General features: G+C 40.3%; 1 protein-coding gene across 1 annotated transcript in view; it reads right to left on the bottom strand.

The window, feature by feature from the left end:
• Window positions 1–18,038, bottom strand: part of BMPR2 (bone morphogenetic protein receptor type 2) — a 202,059-nt gene that overhangs the window by 82,988 nt on the left and 101,033 nt on the right. Inside the window, exons 2-3 of the mRNA XM_025404320.1 lie at window positions 10,844–11,014; window positions 8,622–8,792 (exon numbers count right to left, since the gene is read on the bottom strand). Coding sequence (XP_025260105.1) covers window positions 8,622–8,792; window positions 10,844–11,014 — 342 coding nt within the window. The remainder of the gene's footprint in view (window positions 1–8,621; window positions 8,793–10,843; window positions 11,015–18,038) is intronic.

The following is an 18,038-nucleotide window of genomic DNA, read 5'->3' as shown; positions in this document are numbered from 1 at the left end:
CGGGGTCCCCCAACAGTGCCAGCCGGCCAGCGCCACACTCAAATTCTCACAGGGCCTTAGCTGCTTCCCCGCAGGGCAGGGCTTGGGACCTGCAGCCTGCCAAGTCTGAGCTCCCCCGCTGTGGTGGGTGGGCTCCCCTTGCGTCGCAGCCTCCCCTACGGGCGCCGCCCCCTGGTCCATCCACAGCCCAAGGGACAGTGCAGGTACAGCTCGGGACTGGCGGGCAGCTCTGCCTGCAGCCCTGGTGCAGGATCCACTGGGTGAAGCCAGCTGGGCTCCTGAACCGGATGGGGACTTGGAGAACTTTTATATCTAGCGGAAGGATTGTATGTGCACCAGTCAGCACTCTATCTAGCTAACCTAGTGGGAACTTGTAGAACTTTTCTGTCTAGCACTCTGTGTCTATCTCAAGGATTGTAAATACACCAATCAGCACTCTGTGTCTAGCTAAGGGTTTGTGAATACACCAATTGGTACTCTGTATCTAGCTAACCTAGTAGAGACTTGGAGGACTAGCACTCTGTGACTCTGTGACTAGCTCAAGGACTGTAAATGCACCAATCAGCACTCTGTGTCTAGCTCAGGGTTTGTAAATAACACCAATCAGTACTCTGTGTCTGGCTCAAGGGTTGTAAATACACCAATTGGTACTCTGTATCTAGCTAACTCTGTATCTAGCTAACTAGCACTCTGTGACTCTGTCCAGCTCAAGGATTGTAAACAGACCAATCAGCACTCTGTCAAGATGGACCAATCAGCTCTCTGTAAAATGGACTAATCGAGTCTCTGTGAAATAGACCAATCAGCAGGATGTTGGTGGCGTCAGATAAGGGAATAAAAGCAGCCTCAGGGGCAACCTCCTTGGGTCTCCTTCCACACTGTGGAAGCTTTGTTCTTTAACTCTTTGCAATAAATCTTGCTGCTGCTCAATCTTTGGGTCCATGCTGTCTTTATGAGCTGTAACACTCACTGTGGAGGTCTGCAGCTTCACTCCTGAAGCCAATGAGACCAGGAACCCACCGGGGAAGAAGGAACAACTCCAGATATGCTGCCTTTAAGAGCTGTAACACTCACCACGAAGGTCTGCAGCTTCACTCCTGATAGCGAGACCACGAACCCACCAGAAGGAAGAAGCTCCAGACACATCTAAACGTCTGAAGGAACAAACTCCAGACACACCATCTTTAAGAACTGTAACACTCACCACAAGGGTCCGCGGCTTCATTATTGAAGTCAGTGAGACCAAGAACCCACCAATTTCAGACACTAGGATTACAGGTGTGAGCCACTGCACCCGGCTATTTTATTTATTTTGAGATGGTGTCTTGCTCTGTCACTCAGGCTGGAGTGCAATGGCACAATCTCTGCTCACTGCAACCTCCGCCTCCTGGGTTCAAGCGATTCTTGTGCCTCAGTCTCCCAAATAGGTAGGATTACAGGTGCCCACCACCACGTCCAGCTAGTTTTTTCTATTTTTAGTAGAGACCGGGTTTCTCCATGTTGGCCAGGATGTCTGGAACTCCTGACCTCAAGTGATCCACCCACCTTGGCCTCTCAAACTGCTGGGGTTACTGGCAGGAGCCACCGCGCCTGGTCAGTTTTTTGGAGGTGGAGTCTCGTTCTGTCGCCCAGGTTGGAGTGCAGTGGCGTGATCTCGGCTCACTGCAAGCTCTGCCTCCCGGGTTCAGGCCATTCTCCTGCTTCAGCCTCCCGAGTAGCTGGGACTACAGGCGCCCGCCACCACGCCTGGCTAAATTTTTTGTATTTTTAGTAGAGACGGAGTTTCACTGTGTTAGGATGGTCTCGATCTCCTGACCTCGTGATCCGCCCGTCTCGGCCTCCCAAAGTGCTGGGATTATAGGCCTGAGCCACTGCGTCCGGCCTTTTTTTTTTTTAAGACAGGTTCTCACTCTGTAGCCTAGGCTGGAGTGCATTGGCACAATCTTGGATTATAGCAACTTCTGCCTCCCAGACTCAAGCGATCCTCCCATCTCAGTCTCCCAAGTAGCAGGGATCACAGGTGTGCGCCACTACACCCAGCTAATTTTTGTATTTTTGGTACAGATCAGGTTTCTCCATGTTACCCAGACTGGTCTCAAACTCCTGGGATCAACCAATCCACCTGCTTTGGCCTCCCAAAGTGCTGGGACTACAGGCATGAGTCACTGTGCCCTGCCATAATGAAAAATTTTAAAGGAGAAAAAAACTCACCATCACCAAACTTTCTAATTATTATTATATGGCCATGAGGAAAAGTTCTGTTTCTGAATTTTATATTTTAATTTCTTTCTTTAAACTTCAACAGATAAAAGTATTTTTATTTTGGTTAAACACCTAGCATTTGCAGACTAAATGTCTGACATTTGATGTAACAGTAGTTATTTTTCTTGAGGTTAATGCAGAAGCCAAAATTGATCTTGTTTGCCAACTTTAACTTCACTCAATTTTTTTGTCTGAAGAACAAAATACATAAATTAACGCTTCCAAATTAGAGCGATTTTACTTAAACACTTTTCCTTTTTATTGCAATAGCATTACTGATTCCTAGTTGGCAGTATTCCTACTTTTGGGTCAAAAGGTTATAGTAAACTAAACTAAGACCCAGGTAACAATCTGAAACGTAAGGCAGCTGTAAAGATCTTTGAGGAGGCCGGGCGCGGTGGCTCAAGCCTGTAATCCCAGCACTTTGGGAGGCTGAGACGGGTGGATCACGAGGTCAGGAGATCGAGACCATCCTGGCTAACACGGTGAAACCCCATCTCTACTAAAAAATACAAAAAACTAGTCGGGCGACGTGGCGGGCGCCTGTAGTCCCAGCTACTCGGGAGGCTGAGGCAGGAGAATGGCGTAAACCTGGGAGGCGGAGCTTGCAGTGAGCTGAGATCCGGCCACTGCACTCCAGTTTGGGCGACAAAGCAAGACTCCGTCTCAAAAAAAAAAAAAAAAAAAGATCTTTGAGGATGATGTATGAACAAATTCACTTTCTCTCTTTTTCTTTTTGAGAGGGAGTCTCTGTCACTCAGGCTGGAGTGTAGTGGTGCAATCTCAGCTCACTGCAATCTCTGCCTCCTGGGTTCAAGTGATTCTTCTGCTTCAGTCTCCCAAGTAGCTGGGATTACAGGCACATGCCACCACACCTGGCTAATTTTTGTATTTTTAGTAGAGATGGGGTTTCACCGTGTTGGCCAGACTGGCATGGAACTCTGAACCTCAGGTGATCCACCCACCTTGGCCTCCCAAAGTGCTGGGATTACAGGCGTGAGCCACCGCACTGGCCACTTTCCCTCTTTCATCTACCTAAAGATACAAGTGAAAATTAGAGACTTTGTTTTGTTTGTGAAAAATGTGAAAAATAAATGTATCCAATTCAATACAATCTTCTAATAGATGCTAATGGCCTTCAGTAGGCAGAAACTATAGCTATAAAGAAAATTTCCTATGGCTTTCAGTTTAGTGCTTCATCAACAAATCAAAGCAAATAACCCAAAACTGATGATCCTAGAGTACGGCCTGATAAAATTTATTGACTAAGAAAATTCTTGAGATGTGCTATATTTTAACTTTTTAAACTTTAGAAATTGTTTAATCTTTTTATTTGGAAATAATTTAAAACTTACACAACAGTTGCAAGAATAGTACAAAGAATATACCATATACTTTCACCCAGATTTACCTATTCACCTATTGATACCATTTTACTGTTTGCTTTTATTATCTCTCTCTTTCTACACACACACACACACACACACACACACCTTTTTTTGAACCATTACACAGTAAAATCATGGTCCTTTATTCTTAAACACTTTTTAGATTATTTCCTAAGAATATGGTTATTCTCTTATAAAACCACAGTATTGTTATCAGTTTCAGCACATTTAACATTGAAACATTTTTCTCTAATCATCATGTCCTTTATCACATTCTTCTCATCCAGTAAAAGGCAGGCATTGCCTAGTTGTCCAGTCTTTTTAGCTTCCTTTGACCTAGACCTTTCCCACAGTCTGTTTTATATGACATTCACATTTTTGAAAAACATGATCCCCCTTTTTGTAATAGAACATTCCTAATTTGGGGTTTGTGTGATGTTACCTCATGATTAAATTCAGATTATGTATTCTTGACTGGAATATAGTACTATATTAGTTATGTGTCCTCTAGATATCATGGATTTCCATGTGTCCTTCTTTAATAATGTTAATTTTTACTATCTGGTCAAGGTGTCCATTTTTCCCATTTTATAATTACTAATTTTTCCCTCGAGATATGTGGGAGGCATGCAAATATCCTGGCTCCTCATTGAAATTGCCCCTAGATTTAGGATCCTTTGATGATTCTTGCCTGATCCAATCCTTAACACAATGGTTGCAGAATGATAAGCTGCCAACTCCAGCAATCCTACATTTACCAGTTGGCACTTGACATTCTACTCATGATTCATTTTCCTTCCAGTGGTTCACAATTAATTAATTACTTAATTGTTTAGCACTCAAATTGACCCACATTTAGCTAGTGGGAGTTCCTTCCAGCTGGATTCTGTGTCCTTATGACAAGTCTCCATGATATTTTTAGGTACTTCTTTCCTTCCTTTTTTGGCTTTGTTTTATTTTTGAGACAGGGCCTCACTCTATTGCCCAGGCTGGAGTACAGTGGCCTGATCACAGCTCACTGCAGCCTTGACTTCCCAAGTTCAAGTGATCCTCCCACCTCAGCCTCCCAAGTAGCTGGAACTACAGGCGTGTGCCACACCTGGTTACTTTTTAATTTTTTTTGAGATAAGGTCTATGTTGCCCAGGCTGGTTGTGAACTTCTGGGATCAAGCAGTCCTCTTGCCTTGGCTTCCCAAAGTGCTGGGATTACAGGCTCTTTCCTTACTTTCTTACAAAAATTATTAAAACATTACAAGATGTCCCAGGCTTATCTTATATCTATCCTGCTCCAGTCTTGGAATAAATCATTTTTCTAAGAAGCCTTGGTTCCTTATTTTTATTTTTTGAGACAGTGTTTCACTCTTGTTGCCCAGGCTGGAGCACAATGGCGTGATCTTGGCTCACTGCAACCTCCGCCTCCCAGGTTCAAGCAATTCTTCTGTTTCAGCCTCCCGGGTAGCTGGGATTACAGGTGCATGCCACCACACCCAGCTAATTTTTGTATTTTTACTAGAGTCCGGGTTTTATCATATGGGTCAGGCTGGTTTTGAATACCTGACTTCGTGATTCGCCTGCCTTGGCTTACCAAAGTGCTGGGATTATAGGCGTGAGCCACTGCGCCCAGCCACCTTAGTTCCTTTTTAGTGGGGAATGGTATTAGAGACTAAGATCTGGGCATTATGAATAGTCACTGCTACTGGGGTACTGTTGCTTGTTATCCTTTTCAATGAATAGAGATTCAAGAAATACATGCATTTGCATGTGTATATAAATACATTTATACATATGTCTATATTCACACATATACACAGCCACATATACATTCATGTAACACACACATATGCATATTTTTAAAATTATAAGTCATACTGATACTTTGAATTGCGATCTATTTGCATGGGTTTCTCTTCTGTCTTCCCCATTCGATAATTGTATATCCCTCTTTCTTCAGTAAGAACCCCCAGGTACATCAACTCATTTTCTTTTTTTTGAGACAGAGTCTCGCTCTGCTGCCACATTAGAGTGCAGTGGCGCAATCTCAGCTCACTGCAACCTCCGCCTCCTGGGTTCAAGCTGAGGTCTCCTGCCTCAGCCTCCCGAGTAGCTGGGACTACAGGTGCGCACCAACACGCCCAGCTAATTTTTGTATTTTTAGTAGAGATAGGGTTTCACCATATTGGCCAGGATGGTCTTGATCTCTTTACCTCGTGATCTGCCCATCTAGGTCTCCCAAAGTGCTGGGATTACAGGTATGAGCCACCATGCCCAGCCTCAACTCATTTTCTTTCTTTCTTTTTTTTTTTTTTTGAGACAGAGTCTTGCTCTGTCACCCAGGCTGGAGTGCAGTGGTGTGATCTCGGCTCACTGCAAGTTCCGCCTCCCGGGTTCACACCATTCTCCTGCCTCAGCCTGCCGAATAGCTGGGACTACAGGTGCCCACCATCACGCCCGGCTAATTTTTTTGTATTTGTAGTAGAGACGGGGTTTCACTGTGTTAGCCAGGATGGTCTCGATCTCCTGACCTCGTGATCCACCTGCCTTGGCCTCCCAAAGTGCTGGGATTACAGGTGTGAGCCACCGCGCCCAGCCAACTCATTTTCTTAATCCTATAGTACATCTACAATGGTTTCAGAATTGGTTTGCCTACACTACTAAAAGACAAATCTTCTCAAAAGAGTTCAGTATTTGTTTGCAATTCTCCCCATCCTTTATATCACATCTTGCACAAGAGTGCATATAGTTAAATACTGTGCTTAAAAACCACTTGGATGAATTCTTTTTCTCTTAAGCGTTTTTCTTTCTTTTTTTTCTTATCTTTCAATAACTTTGGTATCAGGGTAGTTATTGTAGTAATATGAAATACAATTGGGGCTGGGCGTGGTGGCTCACGCCTGTAATCCCAGCACTTTGGGAGGCTGAGGTGGGCGGATCATCTGAGGTCGGGAATTCGAGACCAGCCTGGCCAACATGGAGAAACCCCATCTCTACTAAAAATACAACAATTAGCCAGGCATGGTGGCGAGCACCTGTAATCCTGGCTACTTGGGAGGCTGAGACAGGAGAATCACTTGAATCCGGGAGGCGGACGTTACAGTGAGCCGAGATCGTGCCACTACACTCTAGCCTGGGTGACAAGAGCAAGACTCTGTCTCAAAAAAATAAATAAAATTAAAATAATATTGGGTTCATTTATTTCAGTTTGCTTATACTGTCAGGAATTTTTATCCTTTCCGTTTGTAGGTACTTAATTTTTTTTGCTTATGTAGAATAGTGACACGATACCAATAGTAAAAACTATATACAAAAAGCTACACTCTGGCCGGGTGTGGTGGCTCACATCTGTAATCCCAGCACTTTGGGAGGCCAAGACAGGCGGATCACCTGAGCTTGGGAGTTCGAGACCAGCCTTACCAACATGGAGAAACCCCGTCTCTACTAAAAATACAAAATTAGCCAGGCATGGTGGCACATGCCTGATCCCAGCTACTAGGGAGGCTGAGGCAGGAGAATCACTTGAACCTGGGAGGTGGAGGTTGTGGTGAGCTGAGATTGCGCCATTGCACTCTAGCCTGGGCAACAAGAGCGAAATTCCGTCTCTAAAAAACAAAATAAAACAAAAACAAAAAAAGCTACGCTCAGAGAACAGTCACTCTTTTCCATATTCTTTCTGTCTCATTCCTTGGATCCCTTATAAATAACCAAGTTCATTATTTTCTAATTTATTCTTTCTTTGTTTCTTTTTGTAAAGATAAGTCAATAATAGATATGCTTTTTTATTTTCCTTCCAGTGCTATACAACAGAGCCTACTATATATACTTTTTTGCATCTAATATTACCGGTGAAAATCACTCTGTGTTAGTTCATAGAGATCTTATTTTTTTCTTATAGCTGTATAGTTGATACTCCATTACATGTATGTACCATAGTATATTTCAACTAATCTCCTATTCTTGGACATTTACTTCCTAATATTGTGCAGTTACAAATAACACTGCAATAAACAACTCAATGTCTATGTATATTCATACTATTGAAGATGTATCTTCCAGATAAATTCCAAGAAACGTGAAAGCAAGGTGAAAGAGTAAGCACACATGTAGTTGTCTTAACCAAATTTCCCTCCATACAGGTTGGAAAGTACTATATTTTATTTTATTTTGAGATAGAGTGTCGCTGTATCACCTAGGTTAGAGGGCAGTGGCACAATCGCTGCAGCCTCAACTTCGCAGGCTCAAGCAATTCTCCAACCTCAGTCTCCCCAACAGCTGAACTACACATGTGCACCACCACGCCTGGCTAATTTATGTATTGTTTTGGTAGAGATGGGATCTCACTATGTTGCCCAGGCTGGTCTTCAATTCCTGGGCTCAAGTGATCCTCCTCCTCTGGCCTCCTAAAGTGCTGAAATTACAGGTATGAACCACCGTGCCTGGCCAGTACTATATTTTACCAAAGTTATTTAGTAATATATTGGTGCCTTGGAAGGCCTAGTGCATCTCTTTTGGATTTCAGGTGTTTGCCAGATATAATCTTACGATGCTGGAACTCTACCTCTTACTCCTACCAACCTTGAACTTTTTTTTTTTTTTTTTTTTTTTTTTTTAAGATTCACTCTTGTTGCCCAGGCTGGAGTGCAATGGCTCAATCTTGGCTCACTGCAACCTCCATCTCCCAGGTTGAAGCAATTCTCCTGTCTTAGCCTCCTGAGTAGCTGGGATTACAGGCATGTGCCACCACGCCTGGCTAATTTTTTGTATTTTTAGTAGAGATGGGATTTCACCACGTTGGCTAGGCTGGTCTCAAACTTCCAACCTCAGGTGATCTGCCCACCTCGGCCTCCCACAGTGCTGGGATTACAGGCATGAGCCATCATGCCCGGCCTCAACCTTGAATGTTTTTTATGTTTTTTTTCCTATTTTGCAAATCTTCGGAGAAAGGAAATACAAAGAAAAGTTAGTTACTTTACTTACTGAGTGGTGTTGTGTCAGGAGGTGGAAAATTCTCGGTAAAGTTGACATTACATAAATCTGTGCTACAACAGCAGAAACGGTATGTTCCATTCTGAATTGAGGGAGGAGTGGTAGTTACTACACATTCTTCATAGTGACACTCTTGGGGATCTCCAATGTGAGACCAACATCCTATAAATCAATATGAATACAAAAAAGTTAGGAGACAATACAATAAAGAAAACTAAAAGAAAAACAACAAACTAAGCAGTAATTTCAATAAATGTGAGAGTATGTCTAAGCTATGAAGCAGTTTTGCAAATCTACAGGAAACACATTTTTAAGAAACAGAAAAATGGTAAAGGATACAAAAGACATTTCATGGGGGGAAAAAGGAACATGTTTAACTGCGTGATTAATCTAAGATTTATTTATTTATTTATTTATTTATTTATTGAGACAGAGTTTCGCTCTTGTTGCCCAGGCTAGAGTATAATATCGCGATCTCAGCTCACTGCAATCTCCACCTCCTGGGTTCAAGCGATTCTCCTACCTTAGCCTCCCAAGTAGCTGGGATTACAGGCATGCACCACCGCCACACCTGGCTAATTTTGTATTTTTAGTAGAGATGGGGTTTCTCCACGTTGGTCAGGCCGGTCTCAAACTCCCGACCTCAGGTGATCTGCCCACTTCGGCCTCCCAAACTGCTGGGATTACAGGTGTAAGCCACCACGCCCAGCTAATCGAAGAATTATTAAAGCAAGAGTAAGGTTTCATTTTTGTCTATACAAAGTATATTGTTCTAGGTTTAAAAAATAATATGGCTGGGCACCGTGGCTCACGCCTAGAATCCCAGCACTTTGGGAAGCCAAAGCAGGAGGATCACTTGAGCCCAGGAATTTGAGACCAGCCTGGGCAACACAGCCATACCACATCTCTATAAACAACAGTTAGCTGGGCATGGTGGTGCCTGCCTGTGGTCCTACTGACTTGGGAGGATTGCTTGAGCCCAAGAGGTCGAGGTTGCAGTGAGCCATGAATGTGCCACTGCACTCTATCCTGAGCGACAGAGTGACATTCTGTCTCAAAAATAAATAAATAGATAAATGAATAAATAATATATATCAGAAAAATGATTCAGTAACACAGACACCTTCATACAGTGTTGGAGGAAATATAAATGAACAGTACAGTACTTTTAGAAAGCCACATGGAAATTTTTATACAGAGTCTTTAAAATATTGCTATATCTTATAACCTAATAATTCTACATCAAGGGATCTATTTCAAGGAAACAATCACATACAATCAATTATGTTCAAAGTTGTTCACTGAACAACCGTGTTTCACTCTGCATTACAGTGAAAACATGAAAATAACATGTTTACCAATAGAATAATCTGTAAGTAAACTATGATACATGTATACAATGATAGTTGTGCAAAAGTTAAAAAGGTTTTCAGAGATTCTTTAAAGACATGGAAAAAATGCTTATAATTAGGGTGGAGAAAACTGGATATGCAATTATTTATACAGTATGTTCCTAATTTTTTAAAAAGTACACGCATATAAAAACATAAAGGCATGTGGAAAATGCACCTGAAGAAGATAAACTAATACAGTAAAAGTATTTTTAAAGAGTATATTATTGTAGACTTTTGTTTTCTTTATAGTTCTCTATATATTCCAAAATTCATAGAATGGGCATGTATAACATTATAAGAAAGATGTTTTTAAAATAATCTAAAAATAAACAGCCTTTTATAAATTTGGGGCTTGGAGAGAGAGAGAGAGAGAGAGAGATACACACATACACACACGCTTTTTTTTTCTTTGAGATGGAATCTCGCTCTGTTGCCTAGGCTGGAGTGCACTGGTGCCATCTCAGCTCACTACAACCTCCGCCTTCCAGGTTCAGTGATTCTCCTGCCTCAGCCTACTGAGTAGCTGGGACCACAGGCACACACCACCATACCCAACTAAGTTTTGTATTTTTAGTAGAGATGGGGTTTCACCATGTTATTAACCAGGCTTGTCTCGAACTCCTGGCCTCAAGGGATCCGCCCACCTCGGCCCCCCAAAGTGCTGGAATTACAGGCATGAGACACCACACCCAGCTTTATATATATACTTTTAAAATCACTGTTTTTCTGAACAGGATTTTAACGTACTCCCATGTCCTTTTTAGATAAATATCAATTGTATAAAACACAGTCATTTCAGGTAAGGAAAGTATCACTTGCCTTGTTTTACAAGATTTATGTCCCCTTTTGATTTCTCCCAAAGGCCATAGCAGGTGCTACCTTTTGAGCATAATATTGTCCCATTTTCATGAGAGATTCTACTCTCACCTATCCCAAGGTCTTGCTGATATGGATCTTTAAATGCACATAGCCGTTCTTGATTCTGCGAAGCTAAAATAAAGGAAATAAAGGAATGACAAATTATTTAATGTTTTCAAAATATTAGTATATAAAATCGTTGTCTTATCTGAATGACTTTATAAATTTCCCTACTAAATTATTTGAATTGAAATCTTTAAATAAATTTGTAATTTTACATTCAATGACGTTCTTCTGTTCATGAATTCATTTATAAACTCCAAACAAGAAGGAAATTTTAAAACTCATTTCCCAAAAGCAATCCCCTCATGCTCTTTCTTCTATTAAATAATTTTGGTGTCCAAATAAAGAAATATCATCAAAGAAAATGTCCGTGTTCAAAATTATCAAGTCTTCAAAACAAACAAACCTACAAGGCTGAATAATTTTGGAAATTGCATAGTACTTACTTTTATCATATTTTATAGTAGTTATACAAAGTTATATACATCATTAGGTATGATAAACTAATGATACAAAGAGTAACTATGAATGGGTACATGGTTTCTTTTTAGGTACATATATGTTCTAAAATTAGACTGTGGTAATTGTTGCACAAGTCTGTACATTTGCAAAAAAGTACCTGAATTGTTCACTTAAATTGAGTGAACTTCAGGTATAAATTATACTTAAATAAAGCTGTTCTTAAAAACTAGGCTATTAGTAGGCAAAAAAAAAAACAAAACAAAAACTTTTTTTTTTTTTTTTGAGACAGATTTTCACTCTTATTGCCCAGGCTGGAGTGCAATGGCGCAATCTTGCCTCACCACAACCTCCGCCTCCCGGTTCAAACGATTCTCCTGCCTCAGCCTCCTGAGTAGCTGGCATTACGGGCATGTGCCACCATGCCTGGCTAATTTTGTATTTTTAGTAGAGATGGGATTTCTCCATGTTGGTCAGGCTGGTCCTGAACTCTCAACCTCAGATGATTCACCCAACTAGGACTCCAAAAGTGCTGGGATTACAGGCGTGAGCCACTGCGCACGACCAAAAAAATTACTTTCCATTATTCAAATTATCAATATAATAACCAGAAGACGAAATGCTCAATAGACTTATCCTAAAATGGCAACCTAATGTACTTTTAATGCCAGTTTTTCTCTATACATGTAATCCGATTTAACTAATTTTTGTAGAACATTTGCCACATAATTTATCAGCTAATAAATATTTACCAACATTGTTGAGAATACTAAAGTAAAAGGTTATCGAAAGCAACATCTGATCTTTATTTCATTTCTTACAGTAGGCTTTTATAATGTGTTTGACTAGCCAAAATAATAGTCTAATACACTTGGCCAATATATTCCTTGGGGGCTTCTGACTTGTTTCTTTATTTTCAACGTGTACCTACTTAGTATGGCTTAATTCATACACACCTTAGCACTGAGGCTGATTTATTTAAATAATGTGTCTGAACAAAACTAAGAACTAAATTCTGGAGATGAAATTAACAGTAATAAGAAAACTTAAAATTTTTGTAGATGCTGGTCTTTTATCAATAGCTTAAATATTCTAGACATGATTCATAGGATTACAACACTGAAAAGAACTGTAGTGTCAGCCGATCAATCTGTCCATTTTATAAATGATTACATAGTGAAAAGCTTCACTCACACCCTTGTTCCCATTTGTCTATTCCAATGTTCCTTCCTTCCACCCCAGGAAACCACTGTTCTTGGTTACTCGGGCATCTTTTCAAACTTTACCGTTATATATTTTCTAAATACATAATATTTACATATTTATAAATGAAGAGATTGGGTTAAGTAAAGACAATGCATAAAAATAGAACCTCTTAAAGGAGTTTTGAACATAAAACTGGTAATACAACTGAAAAATCCAATGTTGGCCAGGTGCAGTGGCTCACACCTATAATCCCAGGCACTTCGTGAGGCCAATGCAGGCAGATCACCTGAGGTCAGGATTCGAGACCAGCCTGGTTAACATGGTGGAACCCTGTTTCTACTAAAACTACAAAAAATTAGCCGGGCGTGGTGGCGTATGCCTGTAATCCCAGCTATTCAGGAGGCTGAGGCAAGAAAATCGCATGAGCCCGGGAGGTGGAGGTTGCAGTGAGCTGAGATTACGCCATTGCATTCCAGATTGGGAAATAAGAGCAAACCTCCGTCTCAAAAAAAAAAGTATGGTTAAAAAAAAAAAAAAAAAAAAAAAAAGTATGAGGTGGTTTATCCCAGATATGCAAGCCTGGTTCAATACTCAAAAAATCAATTAACATGCTCTATTAACACCCTGAGTACAAATTAATAGATAAATAGTGGTTACTACGCTGGGCACGGTGGCTCACGCCTGTAATCCCAGCACTTGGGGAGGCTGAGGCAGACAGATCATGAGGTCAGGAGTTTGAGACCAGCCTGGCCAACATGGTGAAACTCTGTCTCCACTAAAAATACAAAAATTAGCTGGGCGTGGTGGCGCATGCCTGTAATCCCAGCTACTCAGAAGGCTGAGGCAGGAGAAGTGCTTGAACGCAGGTGGCTGAGGTTGCTGTGAGCCAAGACCACGCCTGCACTCCAGACTGGGCGACAGAGCGAAACTCCATCTTGGAAAAAAAAATAGTGGTTCCTAATTTTGGCAGGACTGCATGCAAGGGAGTAGAAGAATCTGGAAATGTGTGGAAGTGGTATTTTACATTGTTTTGGTTTACTTGTCAAAATGCCTGAAGCATTTTCGCTGGCTTTTAGTTCAGTCCCCAGGAGAATTAAATATTCTAATATACAAATAGCTTTGCAGGTGGAAGGACCATCCTCTTCAAAATGCTACCCCAATCACATATGGGAAACAACAAAGAAAATGTATACTATGTACATATGTAGCAAACCTGCACGTTGTGCATATGTGCCCTAGAACTTAAAGAATAATAAAAAAAAGAAATTGAATGATAAAAAAAGAAAAAGAAAATGTATACTATGATTTCTTACCTTTAAAAAGATAAGAAAAACACAATAAAATATAAATTATGCAGATATGTTTGTGGAATAACTAAGAAAATGTAAAAGGGATGTCATTTTTCCTTTTTCTTATCATTAGCTAGACAACTGAATCCAGTCAATTCTTATTCTCAATTGCACTGCTGCTTCTAATTTAAAACTCTCAATTTTCTAGCTTCCCCTTCTTCCTGGAATTATCATTTTTGTTCAAAACTGTGTGCACAGGTTATTATGAGCATTACATTTTCAGAGGTGAAGCTTGATTTTAGTTCCTTTTCAACAACCTAGGAAGGTTAGACTAATTATACATGCTTATTGCTTTTCTTTTATTCAACAAACATAGTAGCATGTATCTAAGTATTGTTCCTTTTTTTTTTTTTGAGATGGAGTCTTGCTCTGCCGGAGTGCAGTGGTGCCATCTTGGCTCACTGCAACCTCCGTCTCCCAGGTTCAAGCAATTCTCCTGCCTCAGCCTCCCAAGTACCTGGTATTACAGGTATGCACCACCATGCCAGGCTAATTTTTTGCACTTTTAGTAGAGACGAGGTTTCATCATGTTGGCCAAGTTGGTCTCGAACTCCTGACTTCAGGTGATCCACCCACCTCGGCCTCCCAAAGTGCTGGGATTACAGGCATGAGCCACCACACTTGGCCTGTTCTCTTTTTATTAAATATGTTTTTGATAATCCTTTCAATACAAAAGTTTGGTTTGGCCAAGTGTGGCGTCTCATGCCTGTAATCCCAAACTTTGGGAAGCTGTGGCAGAAGGATTGCTTGAGGCCAGGAGTTTGCACCAGTCGGGGCAACACAGTAAAGTCCCTACAAGTAATTTTTAAAATTTAAAATATGGTATTGCATGCCTGCAGTCCCAGCTACTTGGGAGGCCAAGGCAGAAAGATAGCAGGAGCCCAGGAGTTCAGGGCTGTGGTGAACTATGGCACCACTGCACCCTAGAGTCTGGGTTACTAGGGCAATACTGCACCCTATCCTGAGTGACAGAGTGATACCCTATCTCTTAAAAAAAAAAAAGTTTGGTCTTTTCTCAGGTCAGGAAAATAGTATTAATTTATGCTTTGATAACTGTTTTCATTCATTTTTCTTACATCTTTTCTTGGAAATAACAACATGGATCCATATTATATTATGGATCCATGGTCTCCAAAATCAGTACATTCTCTTTTATCGTTCTCATTGTTTCCTCTGCTTCTGTGAGGGTTTCTCAAGGTGTTCTTTCAATCCTCTTATTCAATTTTGTGCTACCATGTCTGTTCTTTACTTCCTTTAGCGCTAATTTTATTTTTTCTATTGAACTTTTAGTTTAGCTTGAAATCCTTCAAGGTATCAGTATAGTATGTTATTCCTCTCTGTTTAAAAAATATTCTTAAGGTTTTGTTTTTCTCCATAGCATAATGAGAAATGACAAAAAATGTAAACACTGGGCTTTTTTAGTTTAATTTCAAATAATTTTCAGATGTAGAATCAACCTTTAAGAATTCTTTTTTATTGCTGCATAGTATTCCACAGTGTATATGTACCACATTTTCTTTATCCAGATTACCATTGATAGGAATTTAGATTCTATGTCTTTGTTATTGTGAACAGTGCTGCAACAAACATACATGTGCATGTGTCCAAAATGGTTGAATTAATTTACACTCCCACCAACACTGTGTATAAGTGTTCCTTTTTCTCCGCAACCTTCCTGGCATATGTTATTTTTTGACTTTTTGGTAACAGCCATTTTGACCAGTATGAGATGGTATCTCATTGTGGCTTTGATTTGCATTTCTCTAATGACCCGTGATACTGAGCTGTTTTTTCATATAATTGTTGGCCACATGTATGTCTTCTTTTGAAAACTATTTATTTCCTTTGCCCACTTTTTAATGGGGTTGTTTTCTTCTTGTAAATTTGTTTAAGCTCCTTATAGATGCTGGATATTACACTTTTGTCAGATGCATAGTTTGCAAAAATTTACTCCCATTCTGTAGTTTGTCTGTTTACCCTGTTGATAGTTTCTTTTGCCGTGCAGAAGCTCTTATGCTTAATTAAATCCCGTTTGTCAATTTTTGCTTTTGTTGCAATTGCTTTTGGCGTCGTCATGAAACCTTTGCCTGTTCTTATGTCCAGAATGGTATTGCCAGGGTTGTCTTCCAGAGTCTGTGTAGTTTTGGGGCCATTATCCTTAACAAACTAATACAGGAACAGAAAACCACATACCGCATGTTCTCACTTATAAGTGGGAGCTAAATGATGAGAACACATGGACACACAGAGGGGAATCCCACATACTGGGGCCAGCAAAGGGTGGAGGGTGGGAGGAGGGAGAGGATCAGGAAAAATAACTAATGAGATACTAAGCTTAATACTTGGGTGATGAAACAATCTGTACAACAAACCCCCATGACACAAGTTTACCTATATAACAAACCTGCACATGTACCCCTGAACTTAAAAGTTAAATTTAAAGAAAATTCTTAATAAGGTTCCATTTCTTGTGATGTATAATTTCTACTATTTTTATTCAACAGGTATAGAGCTACATTGATAAATCATTTTTGCCAAAGTTGTACAAAAATATAGATGTTTGCCAAACAACTACAAGTTTTGTAAAAAGAGGAGTGTGAGGGTTGTGAAAGTGAGCTGCCAAGGGGTAACTGACAAAACGTTTGTTAAACAAGTATCCAAAAAACTATAACCTTAGAAAAGAAGAGAGTACACTCAATCAAAGAGGAAGGCTTAAAGGAGAAAAAGGATTTTTAGCAGAGAGACAGTATAAAAACAACTTTGTATTTGGCAGCAGGACATCTTACTTTCTCACTCAAACATTTTGAGAACAGCCTACACTTTTTCTATCTTCAAGATATTACATGCAAGGTAGGTCCATAAATGTAAAACTCTAGAAACTGTATATAATTATGAAGAACAGCTTTTCAAATTATAAAAACTTTTTAGAATCTAGTGATAACCAATTTATACACAGGGAAGATTTGGCAGGGATAAAAATTGTAATTATAAGTAAGTTTGCTTATAGGCAGATACAAATTGAAGCCCCAAATGTATAAGAAAACTGGTTTAGAGAATGCAAAAAATACACATGTCAAATAAAAAGAAGGCCATCTTTTTGAATAAAGAAAATGTGCACATGAAAGAAACAATCACCAGTGGTTATCATGTACTCTAAAGATCTGTTAAACTCAGAGCTATAGAAAGGATAAAGAGGAAAATTTGACAGAATACAGCAGAGGCCAAATACTAACTGAGCACACTAACAAAGATAGACTATAAGAACATTAAGCATTTAATTTAAAAAAAAAAATTTTTTTTTGAGACAGGGTCTTAATAATATTGCCCAGCTTGAGTGCAGTGGCACAAACCTTGGCTCACTGCAACCTCTGGCTTTCATGCTCAAGGGATCCTTCCACATAAGTCTCCTGAGTAGCTGGGACCACAGGCACATGCCACCAAGCCTGGCTAATTTTTGTGTTTTTTTGTTTGGTTTTTTGTTTTTTTTTTTTTTAGAGACAGGGTCTTGCTATGTTGCCCAGGCTGGTCACAAACTCCTGGACTCAAGTGATCCTCTTGCTTTGGCCTCCCGAAGTGCTGGGATTACAGGAGTGAGTCACAGTACCTGGCTCAAAAATTTTTTAAATATTATATATATGGCAAATAAATGCTTTAAACAAAAAGTATCACTATACAGAAGTCCATGTGTTACCATATCATTTAAATTGAAGGTATCCAATCATTTACTTCAAAAACAAGTAAAGTCTGGGCATGGTGGCTCACACCTGTAATCCCAGCACTTTGGGAGGCCAAGGCGGGCAGATCACCTGAGGTCAGGAGTTCAAGACCAGCTTGGCCAACATGGAGAAATCCCGTCTCTACTAAAAACTACAAAAATTACCTGGGCATGGTGGCAGGTGCCTGTAATCGCAGCTACTTGGGAGGCTGAGGCAGGAGAACTGCTTGAACCCCAGAGGTGGAGGTTGCAGTGAGCCAAGATTGCGCCATTGCACTCCAGCCTGGGTGGCAGAGCGAAACTCCATTTCAAAAAATAAAAATAAAAAACAAAAAGGTCAAACTTGCAATCTATGCCTTGTCCT

This window comes from Theropithecus gelada, chromosome 12, assembly GCF_003255815.1.
Source record: "Theropithecus gelada isolate Dixy chromosome 12, Tgel_1.0, whole genome shotgun sequence".
Classification (NCBI taxonomy): domain Eukaryota; kingdom Metazoa; phylum Chordata; class Mammalia; order Primates; family Cercopithecidae; genus Theropithecus; species Theropithecus gelada.
This window is presented reverse-complemented; position numbering and strand designations above follow the sequence as displayed.